The 21,537-nt window shown below is 45.7% G+C and overlaps 1 protein-coding gene across 2 annotated transcripts; it reads left to right on the top strand.

Annotated features, from left to right (window-relative positions):
• Positions 1-1,149: 1,149 nt before the first annotated feature.
• On the top strand, positions 1,150-17,654 carry LRR1 (leucine rich repeat protein 1). 2 transcript variants are annotated; one of them, XM_080668572.1, is made up of 4 exons: positions 1,268-1,551; positions 6,466-6,564; positions 9,521-10,242; positions 17,054-17,654. In XM_080668572.1, exons 1-4 carry the CDS (start codon positions 1,342-1,344, stop codon positions 17,292-17,294), a joined length of 1,272 nt encoding a protein of 423 aa, XP_080524698.1. In that variant the 5' UTR covers positions 1,268-1,341; the 3' UTR covers positions 17,295-17,654. The 2 variants fall into 2 exon arrangements, with proteins under 2 accessions (XP_080524699.1, XP_080524698.1); XM_080668573.1 differs by lacking the exon at positions 9,521-10,242 and having other exon boundaries at positions 1,150-1,551; positions 17,054-17,652.
• Positions 17,655-21,537: the final 3,883 nt, after the last annotated feature.

The raw sequence follows: 21,537 nt of genomic DNA, 5'->3' as shown, positions 1-21,537 counted from the left end.
TTTTAAAATATATTTTTATTGATTTCAGAGAGGAAGGGAGAAGTAGAGAGAGATACAAACATTAATGATGAGAGAGAATCATTGATGGGCTGCCTCTTGCATGCTCCCTACTGGGGATCAAGCCCGAAACCCATCTGTGTCCTTAACCAAAATCAAACCCGTTACCCTTTAGCACACAGGCCAATGTTCTATCCACTGAGCCAAACCAGCTAGGGCTAGGAGACCTCTTTAGAAATTTATTTTTGCAGCAGTGTAGATTGTGGGTTGTTGCTTTAGCTACCTGATAACTGCCTCTGGGTTTGCTCCACCTCCAAAGTAATCTCTTTACTGACCACAGTAACCTTTCCTAAATAGATGTGAATTTTACTCCTTGCTTGAAATTTTGCTTCACTGGTTTTCTAAGGCCTAGGTTTAGCGAACAAATTGTTCTCGTCATCTGGCTACTTTATACTACTCTAATGTCCTCAACTAACATTTATACATCTATATACAAAAGGCTAATATGCTAAGTGTCTGACCGACTGGTCGCTATGACACACACCGACCACCAGGGGGCAGACACTCCCCAAATCACTAGCCTATCTTGAATTCTTTTCTGCAGGAAGTCAAGAACCCACACATCCCAGACTCTGCTGAAGCAGACCTGCCGCCCAGGTCCGAGTCCCTTTCGGAGACAGAATAAGGGCTCCAAAGGGACCGCCCCCTGGTCTTTCCAAGTCTCACACGCATTTAAACAAATTACTCCATCCTAACCCCTCGCAGTTGTAAAGTGGGAATCTGTTCAACAGAAGTTGCAAAGTCAAGTACTGTCCTAACAAGTTCGTTCTGCTGTGACAGGTGTTGTCTCTGGAATGAGGGGAGCCACCAAAAACAAAATACCAGCCCAATAGGGCCAGGAAATGCCCCACCCTAGTTGGCACTGGGCCCCAAGTGCCAACGCTGGGTAAGCAAAGAAATTTCCCTCTTAACAGAGATACCTGCCTTCCCTCGGAAAACTCAGGGGCGCAAAGTGTATAAATAACGTAAAGGAGAACTCCGCCCCCAACGCCAAGCTCCGAAAATCCGGGGAAGGACCACGCCCCCACCCGTCGCTGGTTTCGGGAGGCGCCAGCTGGGTCCTCAGGCTGTCGGTGCCCGCGCCCTGCCGCTGCAGCCACAGTGAAAACTCGACCCTGAGGGAGGGCTCCCGGAGCCCCTGTGCCGAGAGCCGCGACGCTGGCGCGGGAGCAGACAGGCAGGTCCGCGGACAGCCCGCGCGTTCGAGGACCTCGGCGGCGGCGCGGCGCGGGAATCGCAGAGTTTCAAAGTGGGGCTGAGGAGCTGCCGGCCGCCGCTCCGGAGATGAGGCTGCACTGCGAGGTGGAGGTGGTCAGTCGGCACTTGCCGGCCTTGGGATTGAGGAACCGGGGCAAGGGCGTCCGCGCACTGTTGAGCCTCTGTCAGCAGGCGCCCCGAAGCCCACCGCGGCCTCCGGCAGGGCGAGCGGAGGCCCCGCGGTCCGCCTGCCTGCTCGTCGCCACCCTGAAGGACAAGCGCGGGACTCGCTATGAGGTGCGTGGAGCCAGCCGGGGCACTTCCCCTGTGCGCCCTCGGGCCTCGCCCCGGCGTGCCTAGGCTGGAGTGGGCCTGGGGCTCGTGAGCTCGGCCCCTGAGGGCCCCCACACGTTTCCGGGGCCTCCAGCCCAAGGAGGAGGGCTTCTGAGAGTGCACCTGGTGGCTATTCAACTTGCTCATTTCTGCGACTTCAGATTCACAGTAGTAATTCAGAGGTGTCAGGATGGCCGAGTGGTCTAAGGCGCCAGACTCAAGGGACTCCCTCACAGTAGTAATTCAATTCGGGGGGAGAGTAAAATAACTCTTTCCGTTCAATTAATTCTGTTTCTTCCACAAAATTTTCGCTAGCGTAAAAAAAGGAGGGCTTTAAGGAATGATGAATCGTATCGAAGGTCCTAGCAATAGTAAAGCAGTAACGCTTTGGGTTGCATCTTGATTTTTTTTTAAAGTTGGTTACTGCATCTCTCTCTCTCCCTCTGTCTTTCTCTTTCCTTAAATGTGTAATTTCCTAATACCTTATTTCATAGGTCCAGGGCTTTTTCTTATCTGTGTAGTAGTAGTAAACTCTAGAAGCAGTTGGAGGTTGAAATATAATTTTTAGAAATTCTTAAATATTTATTGTTAAAAGTATTACATATGTCCCCCTTTTCCCCCCGTGGACCCCTTCTAGCCAGCCCCCACCGCCATCTCAGGCCTTCAGCACCCTGTTGTCTGTGTCCATGGGTTATGCATATATGCATACAAGGTCTTTGGTTGATCTTGAAATGGAATTTTTAAAGCATGGGTTTTATAAAATCTTTCTCCTTCATTGCCAGGTACTGTTACTTTGTCAAAGTGACTGGACTACCCTGTGTCTATAAATAAAGTTGAGGGTGCAATTCATTGCCCACCCTTATATCAGACTCCCTTACAGTATTGTACTCCACAGGGAATATTTAATTGAGGACTATTACAGTCTCATTCAGAGACACCTAGTGCTTCATGTAAATAGTTGAAAGTGAATAATTTCCTCCTGTTGCTAGAATCAACTCATAATTTTTCAAATCAATAGGACTTTAGAAATCACCCAACATTGTAAAGCTTACAAAATTGTTAGGTGACAAAAACAAACTCATAACTAGAATTTGATCTCCCCAAGGCCTCTCTTTCATGCCTCACTCAGGTACTGCCTATTTAAAAAGTCTGTGATGATGTCTTTCTTAAAACTCCTATTGTGCCCTGGCCAGTGTGGCTCAGTTGGTTGAGCGTCATCCTGTGCACCAAAAGGTCACCAGTTTGATTTCTGGTCAGAGCACATGCCCAGGTTGTGGTTATGATCCCCAGTTGTGGTACTTAGATGTTTCTCCCTCTGCCTTCCTTTCTAAAACCAGTAAAGACATATTTTAAAAAAGTAACCTCCTATTGCACCGATAGTCAATTGCAGGAGGAAATCCTAATCAAAATTTTATTAATAAACCGCTAATTGAAGACTTATTGTGCACAGGGTGCAGTGCTAGAAACTTGGGAGATTGATTTAGTCACTGTCCTTCTGAGACTAGAAAAGAGAAAAAGAAACCATTAACAAGATGGGCTACGATAAATGCTGTAATAAAAGTGGAAGCAATGAGATGAATTCTGATTATTGGGGCTTGATAAAGTTTTGTAGAAGAGAGGTACCACAGGGCTTGGAAAATCATAGGTGCTCAGTAAACGTTTTTTGGATGAATTAAGGTGGTGCTGGTATTGGTCCTGGGCCTTGAAGGGTAGATATTTGTGCTAAGTATGGAAAGTACCATGGGCCTCTTTCTTACACTTACTTTTCTGTCCTATGACTTCAGCTACCCTCCAATTGTGATATCCAAATTTATATCTTTGGCCAGTCTTCTCCTTTAACTTACTTTTTAAAAAATTATTATTGTTTTATTTTATTATTAGTTATTGTTGTTAATCTCTTACTGTTCCTAATTTAGAATTTAAACTTTATCATAGGCATGTATACATAGGAAAAAACATTATATGAGTTTGCCAGTCTCTGTTGTTCCATACATTGACTGGGCATCTTGGAATGTATCTCCCCCTTAGATAAGGGGGGCACAATCGTATCTTAGAGGTGTGTGTGTGTGTGTGTGTGTGTTTGTATGATGTGATGTGATGTTTGCCCACCGTGGCACACTTTTTTCATATTACTTCTTTTTTCACTTAAAAAAAAATGCTGAACAACATTTAGCTTTTTCCCCCCACAGAAATAGTCATGACTCACATCTGACTTTCTAAATCTGCATGACATATTGGTGGAGGGCAGCAAATTGGTGGTCATCAGAAGGAATAGATCTTAGAAGAGCAGTGAGAAACATACTTTTCATCTTATCCAGATAAATATATAAATCCCTTAACTTCTGACTTGAATCCGCTGTCTACTGGAAATCTTCACTTGAATGTGTTGCAGCATCTCACCTCAAAATACCTAGACAATAATTGTCCTTGTCACCCATAACCTGCTTTTCTGACAGTGTTCTACAACTCATTAAGTAGTATTCTGCCTTATCCAGAAATCTTAAAGCCTTTGCCTCTCTGCATCCAATATATTATTGAATCCTTTCAATTCTACCTCCTAGATCTCTTTCAAATTTTCATCCATCCCAGTTGTAGTCTAAACCATCATTATACCTTGCCTGGCTAATCTCTTAAAGGATCACTACCTCTGTTGTTGTCCTTCCCTCCTCCCGCTCTTCATCCCCACCCCTAAGCCCCCAAAGTTCATTCTTACTCTGTGGTTAAAGGGAACCTGTAACGATACATATCTAATGATGTTCCCAGCTTAAAGTCTTTCAGTGGATATCATTGTTAGGATAAACCCAAAATTCTTTTTTTTTTTTAAATTTTTTATTTATCCATTTTAAAGAGAGAGGAAGGGAGGGAGAGAGAGAACAATTTGTTGTTCCACTTACCTGCATTCATTGGTTGAATCTTGTATGTGCCCTGACTGGGGATCGAACTTGAAACTTTAGTGTATCTGGATGATGCTCTAACCAACTGAGCTACCCAGCTACAGCCAAAATACAAAATTCTTGTCCTGGACAGTGTTTCTCAGTGGTTAGATCAGGATGGGCACCCTTTTTCTGTCAAGGGCCATTTAGATATTTATAACATCATTCACGGGTCATACAAAATTATCAACATACAAATTAGCCTGCTATATTTGATCCAACATTTAATTAACTCCCCCCTTAATGCCTTGGCAGGGTCAGACCAAATGATTTTGAGACCTTTATACGGCCCTGCAGGCCAGATCTTTCTCATCCCTGGGTTAGAGCATAGGCCCATGCACCAAAGGCACTTAACTTGGGTTGCAGGTTTGATCCCCAGTCCCAGTCGAGCATGCACAACCAATTGATGTGTAACATCGATGTTTCTCTCTCTTTCCCTCCCTCCCTCTCTCTAAAAATCAATGGAAAAAAATATCTTCGAGTAAGGACTAACAAAACAAAAACCCCCACAATATTCTTAACATGGTTTAAAACATCTTTCACCATTTAATCTGTTTACCTCTTCAGGCTCACTTACCTTTTTTCACTGGAGCTTTCAGCCATACTGAACTTCTTTCAGCTCCTCACAGCTGCCAAGCTTTCTTGCTTTCAAGGCTTTGCATATTGTTCCCTCTTGTTGGTAAGCTATCTTCTCTCACTCCTAGACATGTCCTAATCCTTTAGTTCTCACCTTCAAGGTCACCTTCATATCCTAAGACCCTCTCACTCCTAGACATGTCCTAATCCTTTAGTTCTCACCTTCAAGGTCACCTTCATATCCTAAGACCAGGTAAGATTTCTTTGCTATATAAGGTTTTATAGCAGCCTGTACTTCCTTGTCTTAATAATTGCTTACATATTTGTCTTAATTATGCTTACAATTATTTTAATAAATGTCAGATTGGCAACTGTCTAAGTGTGATTACCATGCTGGTCTTATTCACCTCTATTGTCCCAAGCCCCCTATCATAGTTAACCTGGTATATATTGTTGTTGAAGTCTAAAGCAGAAGCAACATCAGTCATTAAAATATTTTGAGCATCTGTTATGTGTTAGTCATTGTCTAGCTCTGGGGATACAAGAATGAACAAAGGAGACAAAATTCCTGCTTTCATGGAGTTTGTAATCTTGTGGGAGGCATGCCCACCTGTAGGGAGCGGTTATAGTGTTAAGCCTCGGACTGACATGCTGGCAAAGCCGCAAACAAGGCCCAGCTTGGAGGGCACAGCCCTCTTAGCATAATTAAGCTTGATCTTGTGACTGCTCCCTAGATCCTTCCTGGGTAGCTAATGGGCTGTGGGAGGTGCAGCAAGTGCTGCCAAAACAAGTGAAACTTAAAAGAACATTGTAAATTACCTTGTTTACCTCTGACTATAAAATAAAGCATCAGCTTGCAGTCTGGATCTGTTCTGTGGCCTCAGCCAGGCACAGAAGATGTACCTAGACCCAGCTTATTCTTTGTCTTTTCTTCATCCTTCGCCAGCCCTCCCTCAGTCTTGCCTAACCCTTGGCTGTGCTGGCGCAGCACACCCACCCCAGACTAATGGACTGAAATTTAAAAGGCAAGTAATTACTCTTGGCAACTCAGTACAGCTACATAGTTGGAATGGGAGAAGAGGAATATTCTCTCAAAACACGGGATTCTGTTCTCAGAAGAGGACAGAGTTAACTGGACTGATAGAACAGTAGTATCTATCAGAAGGTAGATAAGAAATGTAGCTACCCAACTACTAAAAACAAACCCAACCAAACAAAAAAACTTTAAAACTTAAAACTGTAAAATACCCAGACATAAGGACTAAAAGACAAACCTGACAAAATGACTGGCATATTCTACTTATAATAACTACTAGTATTGAGTAACAATACTTGAATTTGTTCTTTTTTTCCCATTGGTTTTAAGCAGCTAAAGGGGAACATTGAGCAATTCTTCACCAAATTTGTGGATGAGGGGAAAGCCACTGTTCGGTTAAAGGAACCTGCTGTGGATATCTGCCTAAGTAAGGTATGGTATTAAGAACATTAATGTTAAGGTTGGTTGGCTGTATTTTCTTTAAATTAGAGGCTATTTGAGCCATAGCTGGTTTGGCTCAGTGATTAGAGCATCAATGGAGGACTAAAGGGTCAAGGGCACATATTTTGGTTGTAGGCTTAATACCCAGCCTCTGTGGAGGTTCATGTGGGAGGCAACCAATGAATGTGTCTCACATCAATGTTTCTCTTTCTGCCTCTCCCCCTCCCTTCCACTCTCTTAAAAAAAATAAATAAAAATATGGAAAAAGTATCCTCGGGTAAGGATTGACCAAAAATAAAAGAGGCTATTTGAGCATCCTGATATCTTACATAGCTGAATAGGGACGGACTTTTGCAGATGTATTTGAAGAAGTGATGGCAGCTTCCTAGTAGTGTTTACAAGTATATTCCTCTAAAAGGGCAGAGGCAGCCTTGGTGTAAGGCTGCCCTGGATGGGGAGGAAAACTAGGTTTGCTTCTGTACCCAAAATGGAGCCTTCTGGTGTTCTTATACTGGAACTCTTAAGGAAGGTGGCACAGGTCTTCACATTTTGCCAGCTGAATTATAGGTTATCTAACTTTAGTGTTAAAAAAAAAAAAGGATAAAATGCAATTAGAACCTTGTTGGGGTATTTTATTACTATAATTATTTTTAAAACTATATAGACGATTAGAATAAAAAAAGACTGTTTCTTTGTCCTAGCTCCCCTTTTTTTGTTTTCCCTTTTCCTAGAGGGTAGGAGCAATGTCTTATTCATCCTTGCATTATCCTTAACCCCAAGCAAAATGCTTTGCAAACATTAAAAGTTTAATAACTTTTTAAAGTATCTGTGTTGAATGCAATCATTTTGTCCTACCTCCTTCTGTTCTTGTGACTTTTCATTTTCACTTGATGTTTAGCCTATCCTTCCACTAATCTTTTTGTTGTTGTTGTCAATCCTCACCCAAGGATATTTTTCCATTGATTCTTAGAGTGGAAGTGACGGGGAGAGACAGAGAGAAATATCACTGTGAGATATTGGCTGCCTCCCACATGAGCCCCAACCAGGGCCTGGGATCAAGCCTGCAACCGAGGTACATGCCCTTGACCAGAATCGAACCACAGGCCGACACTCTATCCACTGAGCCAAACTGGCTAGAGCACTAACTGTTTTCTTCTACCTAAAAAACAAGTGAAGTGTTACCTATTTAAAAAATAGGATAAACAAATTTCTGGGAAGACAGGGTTAAATCTATTGCCTCCACTTTTCTTAGGATCTGTTTTTACCTTTACTTTCACTGGTGTATCCAAAACACTGCCTCAAAGATCAGTGATCACCGAAACCGGTTTGGCTCAGTGGATAGAGCATCGGCTTGAGGACTGAAGGGTCCCGGGTTCGATTCCGGTCAAGGGCATGTACCTTGGTTGCGGGCACATCCCCAGTGGGAGGTGTGCAGGAGGCAGCTGATCGATGTTTCTCTCTCATCGATGTTTCTAGCTCTCTGTCCCTCCCCCTTCATCTCTGTAAAAATATCAATAAAATATATTTAAAAAAAAAAAAAGATCAGTGATCTTTTATTTGCCAATCACATTGCCATTTTTTTCTCACTTTTTTCGCTCTAGAATTTGACACGGATGACCATTTCCTTCTTAATAAAACTTTCCTTTCTTGGCATCTGTGACAGGACCCTGTCCTGATATACCTTTAGCCACTCCTTTGTCTCTTATCTCTGACAACCTTTTTTCTGTCCCCCAAATAAAGGCTTTATTTCAGTTTTCTGCCATACCTGCCTTCCATTCCCATAGCTCAACCTGTATTGTATGTAACTTCCAAGTCTGTAAGTTGGTACTGTCTACTTGACCAGGGTCTCCAGATTTTTCTCACTCTACTTCACTGTATACTACTGCCAAAATAATACTAAGCTCTATGTAATTCTCATGCTCAAAATGCTTCAGTGATTGCCCACAGCCTGATCATTCTGTCCTCCTTACCTTGACATCAAGCTCATCTAGACTCTATCCCCATACTGTATTTCTAATCTTTTACTCCTCTACCAAGCTCCCTCATTTTAAACAAATAGGATCGCATACTTCGTTTCCCACACTTAAAGTTCCCTATTCCTTCACACGTAAACTTTAGGAAACTTGTAAAGTACCCTGCCAAGTATTTGTTATTTTTATTTGTTTTTAAAATATATTTTTATTGATTTCAGAGAGAAAGAGAGAGGGGTGGGGTAGAGAGAAGGAGAGAGGAAACAGAAACAAACATCAGTGATGAGAGAGAATCACTGATCGGCTGCCTCCTGCACGCCCCCCACTGGGGATGGAGCCCGCAACCCAGGCATGTGCTCTTGACCGGAATTGAACCCGGGACCCTTCAGTCCACAGGCTGACACTCTATCCACTGAGCCAAACCAGCTAGGGCTTGATGATAGTTCATATACCACTTGATTGGTGATTTCTCTGTTCAGTTGGAAGCAATCTCACTTGATTTTGATATTTCCTTACACTCTTGACAGTGCCATTTAGCCCTGCTTTTGATAGACAAGGCCTGTCTTTTCACAACTCCTAATCTTTATGAATGGAACCCCTGTACATTTGACAGTACACAGGGCTGTCTTAGCCTATCGCAGGGGCACTGGAGGTCTGGATGAGTTCATCTTAAACCCAAATCTCAGGTGGAATCTTTTCATGCTTTCCTATTTTATTTTATACTCTATGGTTTCCCCGCTGAACAGTTTTCTTTAGAGTTTGTCTCTCAACATTTAAAAAAAACAACCTTAAAATTTTTGTATCTATATTGAAATTTAGTCAAAAGAGAATAATAAAAAATTGTTTTTATAACCATTTCAGTAATAATTGCATCATTTGCATATATAACTCGACAGAATTTGTTAAAGGCTGAATTAGCATGCATTCATTATCTAAAATGAAATTTATACTTGTACAATTTATTTTTATTTATTCAGGCCAATTCCAGCAGTTTAAAGAGTTTCCTTTCAGCTCTGAGACTGGCTCATAGAGGCTGTGATGTTGAGACACCATTTTCACCCCTCACACCAGTGAAGACTTCAGAATTTGAAAAATTTAAAACTAAAATGGTCATCACATCCAAAAAGCACTATCCTCTAAGCAAGAACTTCCCATATTATCTGGAACATCTTCAGACTTCTTATTGTGGGCTTGTCCGAGTTGATATGCGTATGCTTTGCTTAAAAAACCTTAAGAAATTAGACTTGAGTCACAATCATATAAAAAAGCTTCCAGCTACAGTTGGAGACCTCATTCACCTTCAAGAACTTAACCTGAATGACAATCACTTGGAATCATTTAGTGTGGCATTGTGTCAATCTACACTCCAGAAATCACTTCGGAGTTTGGATCTGAGCAAGAACAAAATTAAGGCACTACCTGTGCAGTTTTGCCAGCTCCGAGAACTTACAGATTTAAAACTTGATGATAATGAATTGATTCAATTTCCTATGAAGATAGGACAATTGACAAACCTGAGATTTTTGTCAGCAGCTCGAAATAAGCTTCCATTTTTGCCTAGTGAATTTAAAAATTTGTCCCTTGAGTACTTGGATCTTTTTGGAAATGCTTTTGAACAGCCAAAAGTTCTTCCAGTTATAATGCTGCAAACGCCATTAACTTTATTGGAATCTTCTGCTCGAACCATATTACATAATAGGTAAGACTTTGGTAGTCATAAAATGTGGTGCTTTTGATAGCATCCTAGTGTTCTCATCATCCTCAGACTACTAGTAAGTATTTAACCACAGCTCTGTGCAGAATCTGACCCCTTGCTATGGTGGCCTTCTTGGTACTCCTTACCTCTGCTTGGAATGCTTTTTCCTCCGGAAAGTCTCATAGCTTACTTTCTTACTTCATCCAGTTCTCTGCCAAGTGGCACCCCAGAAAGGTCTTTTGTGACCCTATCTAAAAGTTTATCCTCCACCCCTTACATTGCCTTTTTTTTTTTTGTCATAGGATGTATTATCTGGCATTACTTTTTTTAAAAAAATATATATATTTTATTGATTATTTTACAGAGAGGAAGGGAGAGGGATAGAGAATTAGAAACATCGATCAGCTGCCTCCTGCACACCCCCTACTGGGGATGTGCCCGCAACCAAGGTACATGCCCTTGACCGGAATCGAACCTGGGACCTTTCAGTCCGCAGGCCGACGCTCTATCCACTGAGCCAAACCAGCTAGGGCTGGCATTACTTTTTTTAACATTTGTTTTCTGTCAGTTTTCCCCATTAGACTGTAAGCTCCATGAGGGCATGGACTTTGTCTTATTTTCCACTGTTTCCCTAGTGTCTAAAATGAGATACCTCCGCTGTTGCCATATATTAGGCACTTAATAAATGCTTGAAAAAATGGCATTGTTTTTCAAACTATGATCTCCTGACCAGCAGCATCAATATCATGTAGGAATTTGTTAGAGATGCAAGTTCTTGAACTCCACTCCAGACCTACTGAATTGGAAACTGTTAATAAGTCCTCCTGGTAGTTCTGATGCACTCTAAAGTTTGATAACTCTAAACTGGTATAGTGGTAAAGTGTGGTCTTTGGAGTCAGACTTTAGCAAGTTATTTAACCTCTTTGATTCCATGTTCCCATCTGAAACAGGAACAGAGTTGTGAAGATAAATGAGCTAATGTAATGCCAAAGCATTTGGCACATAATAGGACTCAATAACTGTTGGTTCTTTTCCTTTTGTCTTTGTACACTAACTGAAGTTGGTTTTGTGAGACAAGGAACTTCAGGTATTCCTTCATTTTTGTTCATGATTCTTTCATTATTGAGTGCCTATAAAATAGTAGCAAGACCGTATTTCAAAAAAGAGATTCTTAATTTTTTTTTAGTAGGGGAGAGACTCTTGAAAACTAAAAAAACTGCCCTAGGTGGTGTGGCTCGGTTGGGCATCATCCCATCCCATGCACTGAAGAGTTGCCAGTTAAATTCTGGGTTGGGCACATGCCTGGGTTGTGGTCTAGATCCCCGGAGCCCATCCATGTTTTGCTCTCACATTGATGTTTCTCTCTCTCTTTCTCCCCCCTCTCTCCCTTTCTGAAAATAAATTTAAAAGAAAATTTTAAAAATAAAATAATAAAAACAGCTGACCAGAATTATGGTCCTAGAAAAATGCACACATGAGTACACACAAAATTTTGCATACAACTTTAAAATGTTCATGAACCCCACTGAAACCCAATCCAATCCTCCTTCCTCTCAATCCATAGCTTAAGAATTCTTATTTTAGAGCTGTAGTTCTCAAACTTTACTTAACATTTGGAATCATCTGAAGAGCTTAAAAATTCTGATGATTAGTTCCCACCCTAGACTTACTAATCAGAATGTCTGCTAGTAGAACCCAGTTTAAAAAAAAAAAAAAAACCCAGGTGATTCCGTGTACAACTAGCTATGATTAAGAACCACTACTTCACACCAGTGCTTCTCAAACTTCAATGTGCATTCAAATCACCTAGGAGTCTTGTTAGCAGATTGTTTCAAAAGTCTAGGGTAGAGATTCTGCCTTTCAAACAAGCTTCCTAGTGAGGCTGAGGCTACTAATCCATGAATCACACTTTGAATACTAAAGCTCTAAAAGTAAGAACTTACTATTTTTAATATTCTTAAATTTTGAGAGTGCATCAGAATTAAGCTTATTGAAATATATGGTTATTAAAGAAGGCTGCTGGATTATTTTTTGAAAAATATTTTTAAATTGGTTTTTAGAGGAAGGGAGAGGGAGAGAAAGAAACATCAATGTGAGCAAAACATCTGTCACCTAGCCGAAACCGGTTTGGCTCAGTGGATAGAGCGTCGGCCTGCGGACTCAAGGGTCCCGGGTTCGATTCCGGTCAAGGGCATGTACTGTGGTTGCGGGCACATCCCCAGTGGGAGGTGTGCAGGAGGCAGCTGATCGATGTTTCTCTCTCATCAATGTTTCTGGCTCTCTATCCCTCTCCCTTCCTCTCTGTAAAATATCAATAAAATATTTAAAAAAAAAAAAAAAAACATCTGTCACCTGCCTCTTGTATGCCCCCTACTAGGGACTGAGGGCAACCCAGACGTGCCCTTACTGGGAATCAAACTAACAACCTTGTCCTATCCGGTTTGGCTCAGTGGATTGAGTGTGGGCCTGTAGACTGAAGAGTCATGGGTTCGATTCCCGTCAGGGGCACATGTCTGGGTTGTGGGCTTGATCCCCCTGTAGTGGATGTGCAGGAGGCAGCTGATCAATAGTTCTCTCTTATCATTGATGTTTCTATCTCTCCCTCTCCCTTCCTCTCTGAAATCAATAAAAAAAATCTATACTAATAAAAGGGTAATATGCTAATTAGACCGGAGACCTTCTGGACAAAGCCATGGTGGCAGGCCGAGGCAGAGGCAGTTAGGGGCAATCAGGCCAGGAGAGAAGGGCAGTTGGGGATGATCAGGCCGGCAGGAGAGGAAGTTGGGGGCAAGCAGGCTGGCCGGGGGGTGGGGGGCAGTTGGGGGCAGGCAGGCAGGTGAGCGGTTAGGAGCCAGCGGTCCTGGATTGCGGGAGGGATGTCCACAGGGATCAGGTCTAAACCGGCCGTCGGACATCCCCTGAGGGGTCCCAGATTGGAGAGGGTGCAGGCTGGGCTGAGGGACAACCCCCCCCATGCATGAATTTCGTGCACCAGGCCACTAGTATATGAAAAAAACTGGCAACCTTTCTGTGCACAGGACAATGCCCAACCAATTGAGCCACACCAGCCAAGGCAGATTGCTGGATTCTTATTCACGAAATTTGGGTTGGGGCTGAAAAATTGCATCTCTTAACTAGTTCTAAGGAGATGCTGATGCTGTTGGTCAGGGACCACACTTTGAGAACCACTGGCATTGACTCTTAATTAGCAATTAAAAACTACCTGCTAAATGACAGTACATGTAAGTGCCTAGAATAGTGCCTGGCTCGTAATAAGTCTCAATAAATATTTAACATTTACATATATTTATTATAATATATGAAATTTGCTTATCTAGCAATTAAAAATCAATGTTATCTTTAGCTGTGGATGAAGTTTTAAATAATAGAGATGAGAAATATCTATGCTTAGATTCTACCTCAGACCTACTAATTCAGAGTTGCCAGAGATGGGCCCCTATTGTATGTTACTTTTTTGTTGTTGCTTAATCCTCGCCCGAGGATATTTTTCCATTGGTTTTTAGGGAGCGTGGAAGAGAGGGAAAGACAGGGAAACATCAATGTGAGAGAAATACATGGATTGGTTGCCTCCTGCAGGAGCCCCAACCAGGTTGGGGGCTGGGGAGGACCCTGCAACCAAGGTATGTGCCCTTGACCAGAATCGAACCTGGGACCCTTTGGTCTGTAGGCTGATGCTCTGTCCACTGAACCGTACAAGCTAGGGCTATGTTACATGTTTTTTTAAATCTCCAAAGATGATACGATTCAGGGTTACGATCAGTGATTTGAGGGAAACTAATTGGTTTTTGGTAATGAGTTGCTTCCGAGCTCATTCTAGGCTTTTTCTGAAATATGTATATGAATATATATGTGTTCACACACACACACCCCCCTTATTCAAATTTGAAAATAATGTCCAAATGAGAAATACTACAAACTAGAGGCCCAGTGCATGAAATTCATGCACGAGGCAGGGGGTGTCCCTCAGCCCAGCCTGCATCCTCTCCAATCTGGGACCCCTCTCATAATCCAGGACTGCTGGCTCCCAACCACTCACCTGGCTGCTTGCCTGATAGCCCCTAACCCAGGGGTGGGCAAACTTTTTGACTCGAGGGCCACAATGGGTTCTTAAACTGGACCGGAGGGCCGGAACAAAAGCATGGATGGAGTGTTTGTGTGAACTAATACAAATTCAAAGTAAAGGAGCGGAGGGGAGAGCAAGAGAACCCTCCGCTCTTTCGGCTCCACGGGCCGGATAGAACAGCCGAACGGGCCGGATCCGGCCCGCGGGCCGTAGTTAGCCCACGGCTGCCCTAACCGCTTCTGCCTGCCAGCCTAATCGACGCCTAACTGCTCCCCTGCCGGCCCAAATGCCCCCAACTGCCCTCCCCTGCCAGCCCAGTCACTCCTAACTGCCCTCCCCTGCCGGCCTGGTCACCCCTAACTGCCCTCCCCTGCTGGCCTGATTGCCCACAACTGCCCTCTCCTGCTGGCCATCTTGTGGTGGCCATCTTGTGTGTTGGAGTGATGGTCAATTTGCATGTTACCTCTTTATTATATAGAATTATTGACTTAAGTCCACAGGCCCACACTCTATCCACTGAGCAAACCAGCTAGGGCAAGGTTGCTAGTTTGATTCCCAGTAAGGGCACATGTCCGGGTTGCCCTCAGTCCGGGCATTGATGTTTTTCAAAAAGACCATAACCAATTGGCTAAATGATTTAAAAAATATAGTCTGATATCCAACATGGAAAAGTGTAGAGTTAGAGGGGAAAAATATATGATCAAGATGTGATGTATAACTAGGTCAGAAAAATAATTTGTTAATGATGAATGATTTGACGTGGTAGTATTTATATTATTTTTCAAGCTTGACTCTATTAATATTGGTTCCTGTAAAGTGACCCTAACCTTTACTAAAGTATAATTTTGCATGTTTTCAGCCCTGTTGTTGTTGGGTTTTTTTTTTTTAATTTTATTCATTTTAAAGAGGAAAGGAGAGGGAGAGAGAGATAGAAACATCAGTGGGGATTGCATACTGGGGATCGAGCCCATAACCCTGGCATGGGCCCTAATTGGGAATCAAACTGTGCCCTCCTGGTTCATAGGTTCATGTTTAAACACTGAGCTATGCCGGCTGGGCTTCAGCCCGTTTTAAAAAGAATATAAACCTAAAGCCATGAGAATAATATTTATTATCTATCTGTTGGTAAATTGTTCTACCTACTGGTTATAAATATAAAGTTAAAATCCATTAGAAAAATATATGGAAATTTAAATTGTTAGATTGATGATACAGCTTTTAACTATTACCTGTTTCCTTAGAATATAACCAATAGCCTAGATGGGATTGATGTAAATATGTGGTAGACACTTCCTGGCACAGATTTTTTTTTTTAAAGTAATTCTTTATTGTTGAAAGTATTACATATGTCCCCTTTCCCCCCCATTGACCCCCTTCAGCCAGCCTCTGCCCCAGGCCTTCACCACCCCATTGTCTGTCCATGGGCCATGCATATATGCATACAAGGTCCTTGGTTGATTACCTCCCACCCACCCACTCTCCCCTCCCTGCCTTCCCTCTGAGATTCCCCACTCTGTTCCATGCTTCCATGTGTCTGGATCCACTCCATTCATCAGTTTATTTTGTTACTTAGATTTCACATATGAGTGAGATCATGTGATACATGTCTTTCTCTGACTGACTATTTCACTTAGTATAATGCTCTTCAGGTCCCTCCATGCTGTTTCAAAAGGTAAGAGATCTTTCTTTTTTACTGCTTCATAGTATTATATGTTATAAATGTACCATGGCCTTTTTATCCACTCATTTACTGATGGGCACTTGGGCTGTTTGCAGATCTTAGCTATTGTAAATTGCTGGCACAGTTTTTAGAAAATAGTTACTTACACAAGCAACAAATAAGTACATGTGAAAAAATGAAAAATTGCAAATAAGGCCAATTTCAAATTCCTTAAAAGAAGTAAACCACTATTTTTTATTTGATGTTTTTCTTTTCAAAAAAGGGTTTTAAACTTTGGTTTAAATAAGAATGGGTTTTATTTATTTGTTGAAAAAGATCTGAACACCTAATGTGTGCCAGCATATAGAAACATCAGTATACGGGCAACTAAGTGCTTGGGGCATTGTTGTATTTAGGGGGAAGAAATTGGACAGTAGGCAGGCAATCTCCAGAGACTGTCTTTTAGTTCTTTGTAGATGAGGGCAACGACTTAGACTTGATTTTAATTGCATTGGGTACCAATACAAAGCAGGAGGGTGAATAATTTAAGCAAGGTGAGGACAGCCTTACTTGCTCAGCCAGTAAAGTGAAACTATTATGCCCCAAACAATGTTTTAAATTTGTTTCACACAGTTTAAAATTTCCTTTTGAATAATTGATGCCTAGGAGAGTATGTGGATTTATTCAAATGTTTCTTCACAAGTAGAAATCCTTAATTCTCCAATTACCATCATGAGAATTGTATGACAGAGCTATATATTTAACCAGTTAACTGCCTCGATGTTTTAAATTTAAACAAAAAAGGTCCGCCACTTGCGTCTGTAGACGCTGGTGGTGTACAAATGGTTAACGTATCATGTTACACTGGTCTTACAGTATATCATACACTGTTTTTTGGAATATTTTCTCCATTACCCAGTTTATAAGATAAAACAATATATTGTGTCATTTAATTAATAGTTTTATTTTTTATGGTTATAATTCTGTGTTCAATAATTCATATCCTAATATGTGAAGTTCTGAATCTAGTAATATATTTTAAAATATTTTTTAAACTTTTTTTCCAATAGGATTCCATATGGCTCTCATATTATTCCTTTCCATCTTTGCCAAGATTTGGATACTGCAAAAACCTGTGTTTGTGGAAGATTCTGTCTAAACAGTTTTATTCAGGAAATGACTACCATGAATCTGCACTCTGTTGCTCACACTGTGGTCTTAGTAGATAATATGGGTGGCACTGAAGCACCCATTATTTCTTATTTCTGTTCTCTGTCGTGTTATGCAAATTCCTGTGAAATGCTAAAGTAATAGATGATACCACAAAAAGAAATTAAAGATCAGTTTAGGACTCATTTATGGTTTAACAATGTCAAATTGGAGAAAGGGAAGCTTTTTTTGCATACATATTTGAGGGGGAGAATGTGTTACTCTGATAACATTTTCAATTATTTGACTGAAAAACCTTGATTCATTAAAATCTAATTTTATTATGGGGCTAACTTTTATGTTTACTGCACTTGTGTTGATTTTAGCCTAGTGAACCAGAATAGATTGTGGGGTTATCTTTTAATGTTAAGCAGATAGTAATCCAAATCACTCTGGTCATAGAGTTTTCTTACCAGCTTCCTTTCATGAAAGAAATAAAAGAAATTGAGTTTTTGTATGCAGAAAATGTTCCTTGGAGAATTAATATTGTCTAAATTATAGTGAAATAATTGGTATGTAAGTTTTGGTATGTAAGTTTTTAAGTTATACCACCTATTCTATATATAGAATTTCACATTCACCAAGTATAAGGTGGGAGTTGCGTTGGGAAAGACTTCAGCATTTTATAAGTTTTACTAGAGGCCTGGTGCACGAAATTTGTGCGGGGGGGCGGGGTGGAGAGAGTTGTCCCTCAGCCCAGCATGCACCCTCTCCAACCTGGGACCCCTTGAGGGATGTCTGACCGCCCATTTAGGCCCGATCCCACTGGGCGGTCGGACATCTCTCTCACAATCCAGGACTGTTGGCTTCCAACTAGTTACTCGCCTACCTGCCATCCTGATTGCCCCTAACCGCTTCTGCCTGCCAGGCTAATCACCCCCTAACCACTCCACTGCCAGCCTGATCGACACCTAACTGCCCTCCCATGCCAGTCTGGTCACCTCTAACTGCCCTCCCCTGCAGGCCTCCCCCCCCCAACTGCCCTCCACTGCAGGCCTAGTCCCCCGCAACTGCCCTCCCCTGCAGTCCTGAATCCCCCACAACTGTCCTGCCCTGCAGGCCTGGTCCCCACCAACTGCCCTCACCTGCAGGTCTGGTCCCCCCCAACTGCCTTCCTCTGCTGGCCTGGTCACACCAAACTGCCCCCTCAGCTGGCCTGATCGCCCACAACTGCCCTCCCCTGCAGGCCTGCACCCGCCCCAACTGCCCTTCACTGCAATCCTGGTCCCCCTCAACTGCCTTCCCCTGCAGGCATGGGTCCCCCCCCCCCCCAACTGCCCTCCACTGCAGGCCTGATCCCCTGCAACTGCCCTCCCCTGCAGTCCTGAATCCCCCACAACTGTCCTGCCCTGCAGGCCTGGTCCCCACCAACTGCCCTCACCTGCAGGCCTGGTCCCCCCCCAACTGCCTTCCTCTGCAGGCCTGGTCCCCACCAACTGCCCTCACCTGCAGGTCTGGTCCCCCCCCAACTGCCTTTCTCTGCTGGCCTGGTCACACCAAACTGCCCCCTCAGCTGGCCTGATCGCCCACAACTGCCCTCCCCTGCAGGCCTGCCCCCGCCCCAACTGCCCTTCACTGCAATCCTGGTCCCCCTCAACTGCCTTCCCCTGCAGGCATGGGTCCCCCCCCCCAACTGCCCTCCACTGCAGGCCTGGTCCCCACCAACTGCCCTCACCTGCAGGCCTGGATCCCCCCACAACTTCCCTCCCCTGCAGGCCTGGGTCCACCCCAACTGCCCTCTGCTTGCCTGGTCACCCCTAACTGCCCTCCTCTGCTGCCCCAGTCAGCCCTAACTGCCCTCCCTGCTGGCCTGATGCACACAACTGCCCTCCTCTGCAGACCTGGTCCCCCCACAACTGCCCTCCCCTGCTGGCCTGGTTTCCCCCAACTGCCCTCCTCTGCTGGCCCGGTCACCCCTAACTACCCTCCCTGCTGGCCTGATCGCACACAACTACCCTCCCCTTCAGAACTAGTCTCCCCCAATGTCCCTCCTCTGCCAGCCCAGTTACCCCTAATGCCCTCCATGCTAACTTGATCACCCACAACTGCCCTCCCCTGTAGACCTGATCTCCCCCAACTGCCATCCCCTGTTGGCCTGGGTCCCCCCAACTGCCCTCCCTTGCAGGGCTGGGTCTCCCCCTACTGTCCTCCCCTACAGGCTTGGTCCCCCCAAATGCTCTCTCCTGAAGGCCTGGCCCCTCCAACTGCCCTCCGCTGCAGGCCTGGTCTCCACCAACTTTCCTCCTCTGCTGGCCCCGTCACTCCTAACTGCCCTCCCCTGCAGGCCTGGTACCCCCCCCCCCCAAACTGCTCTCCCCTGCTGTCCTGGTCCCCCTCAACTGCCCTCCTCTACTGGCTCGGTCACCCCTAACTGCGCTCTCTGTTGGCCAGATCGCCCACAACTGCCCTCCCATGCAGACCTGTCCCCCCCCCCCAACTGCCCTTCCCTGCTCTCCTGGTCCCCCCTCAACTGCCCTCCACTGCAGGCCTGGTCCTCCTCAACTGCCCTCCCCTGTAGTCCTCGTCCCCCCACCACTGCCCTCCCCTGCATGGCTGCTCCCTCTCAACTGCCCTCCCCTGCATGCCTGGTCCCCCTACCACTGCCTTCCCCTGCAGGCCTGGTCCCCCACAACTGCCCTCCGCTGCTGGCCTGGTCACCCCGAACTGCCCTCCCCTGCAGTCCTGGTCCCCCCCCCCCCAATTGCCATCCCCTGCTGTCCTAGTTCCCTCCAACTGCTCTCCCCTGCAGGCCTGGGTCCCCCACAACAGTCCTCCCCTGCATGCCTGGCCCCCCAAACTGCCCTTGACTGCAGACCTGGTCCCCCCAACTGCCCAACTCTTCAGGCCTGGGTCCCCCCCCCCAACTGCCCTTCCCTGCGGGCCTGGGTCCCCCCCCCCCCAAACTGTCCTCTCCTGCAGGCCTGGTCCCCCCACCACTGCCCTCCCCTGCTGGTCTGGTCTCCCCCAACTGCCCTCCTATGCTGGCCCGGTCACCCCTAACTGCCCTCCCTGCTGGCCTGATCACCCACAATTGCCCTCCCCTGAAGCCTGGTCCCCCGCACTGCCATTCCCTGCTGGCCTGGTACCCCCCCCAACTCCCCTCCCTGCAGGCTCGGGTCCCCCCAACTGCCATCCCCTGCTGTCCTAGTCCCCCCAACTGCTCTCCCCTGCAGGCCTGGGTCCCCCTCAACTGTCCTCCCCTGCAGGCCTGGCACTCACCAACTGCCCTCCCATGCAGGCCTGGTCCCCCTCAACTGCCCTTTGCAGGCCTGGTCCCCCTCAACTGCCCTTTGCAGGCCTGGGTCCCCCCACACCTGTCCTCCGCTGCAAGCCTAGTCCACGCCCCCAACTGCCCTCTGCTCACCCGATCACCCCAAACTTCCCTCCCTGCTGGCCTGATCGCCCACAACTGCCCTCCCTTGAAGCCTGGTCCCCCCCGCCACTGCCATTCCCTGCTGGCCTGGTCCACTCCAAGTGCCTTCCTGGGTAGCCCCCAACGGCTCTCCCCTACAGGCCTGAGGCCCCCCCAACTGTCCTCCCCTGCAGGCCTGGTCACCCTCAACTGGCCTCCCTTGCAGGCCTGGTCCCCCTACAACTGCCATTCCCTGGTGGTCTGGTCTCCCTCAACTGCCCTCCTATGCTGACCCGGTCACTTCTGACTGCCCTCCCTGCGGGCCTGATCCATTCCAACTGCTTCCCGTGCAGGCCTGGTTCCCCCCCCCCCCAATTGCCCTCCCCTGCTCTCCTGATTCCCCTCAACTGCCTTCCCTGCATGCCTGTCCCCACCCCCCAACTGCCCTACCCTCCCCCTGCAAATGCCCAGCCCTGTAGGCCTGGTCCCACACAATTGCCCTCCCCTGCTCTCCTGATTCCCCTCAACTGCCTTCCCTGCATGCCTGGACCCGTCAACTGCCCTCCGATGCAGCCTGGTCCCCCGCAACTGCCCTCCTCTGCTGGCCCGGTCATTGCTAACTGCCCTCCCTGCTGGCCTGATCACCAACAACTTCCCTCCCCTGCAGGCCTGGTCCCCCCGCCTCCAGCTGCTCTCCCTGCAGGCCTGGTCTCTCCAGAACTGCCCTGCCCTGCAGGCCTGGTCCCCACCCCCCAACTGCCCTACCCTCCAGGCTTGTTCCCCCTGCAAATGCCATGCCCTATAGGCCTGGGTCCACCCCCCCAAATGCCCTCCCCTGCAGGCCTGGTCCCCACAAAGTGCCCCCCCTCCTGCAGGCCTGGTCCCCTCCAACAGTCCTTCCCTGCTGTCCTGGTTCCCCTCAACTGCCCTCCTATGCTGTCCCGGTCACCTCTGACTGCCCTCCCTGCTGGCCTGATCCATTCCAACTGCCTT

The sequence above is a fragment of the Plecotus auritus genome (genome assembly GCF_963455305.1).
Source record: "Plecotus auritus genome assembly, chromosome: 1".
NCBI lineage: Eukaryota > Metazoa > Chordata > Mammalia > Chiroptera > Vespertilionidae > Plecotus > Plecotus auritus.
The sequence above is the reverse complement of the archived record's forward strand: the minus strand, read 5'-3'. Positions and strand labels throughout refer to the sequence as shown.

What these genes read in the sequence shown, in the direction of transcription:
- LRR1 (XM_080668572.1), top strand. Translation starts at nt 1,342, where the DNA reads ATGAGGCTGCACTGCGAGGTGGAGGTGGTCAGTCGGCACTTGCCGGCC. An exon ending in TGGATATCTGCCTAAGTAAG is followed by an intron (nt 6,565 to 9,520) that starts GTATGGTATTAA and finishes TTATTTATTCAG; the next exon opens with GCCAATTCCAGCAGTTTAAA. An exon ending in CGAACCATATTACATAATAG is followed by an intron (nt 10,243 to 17,053) that starts GTAAGACTTTGG and finishes TTTTTCCAATAG; the next exon opens with GATTCCATATGGCTCTCATA.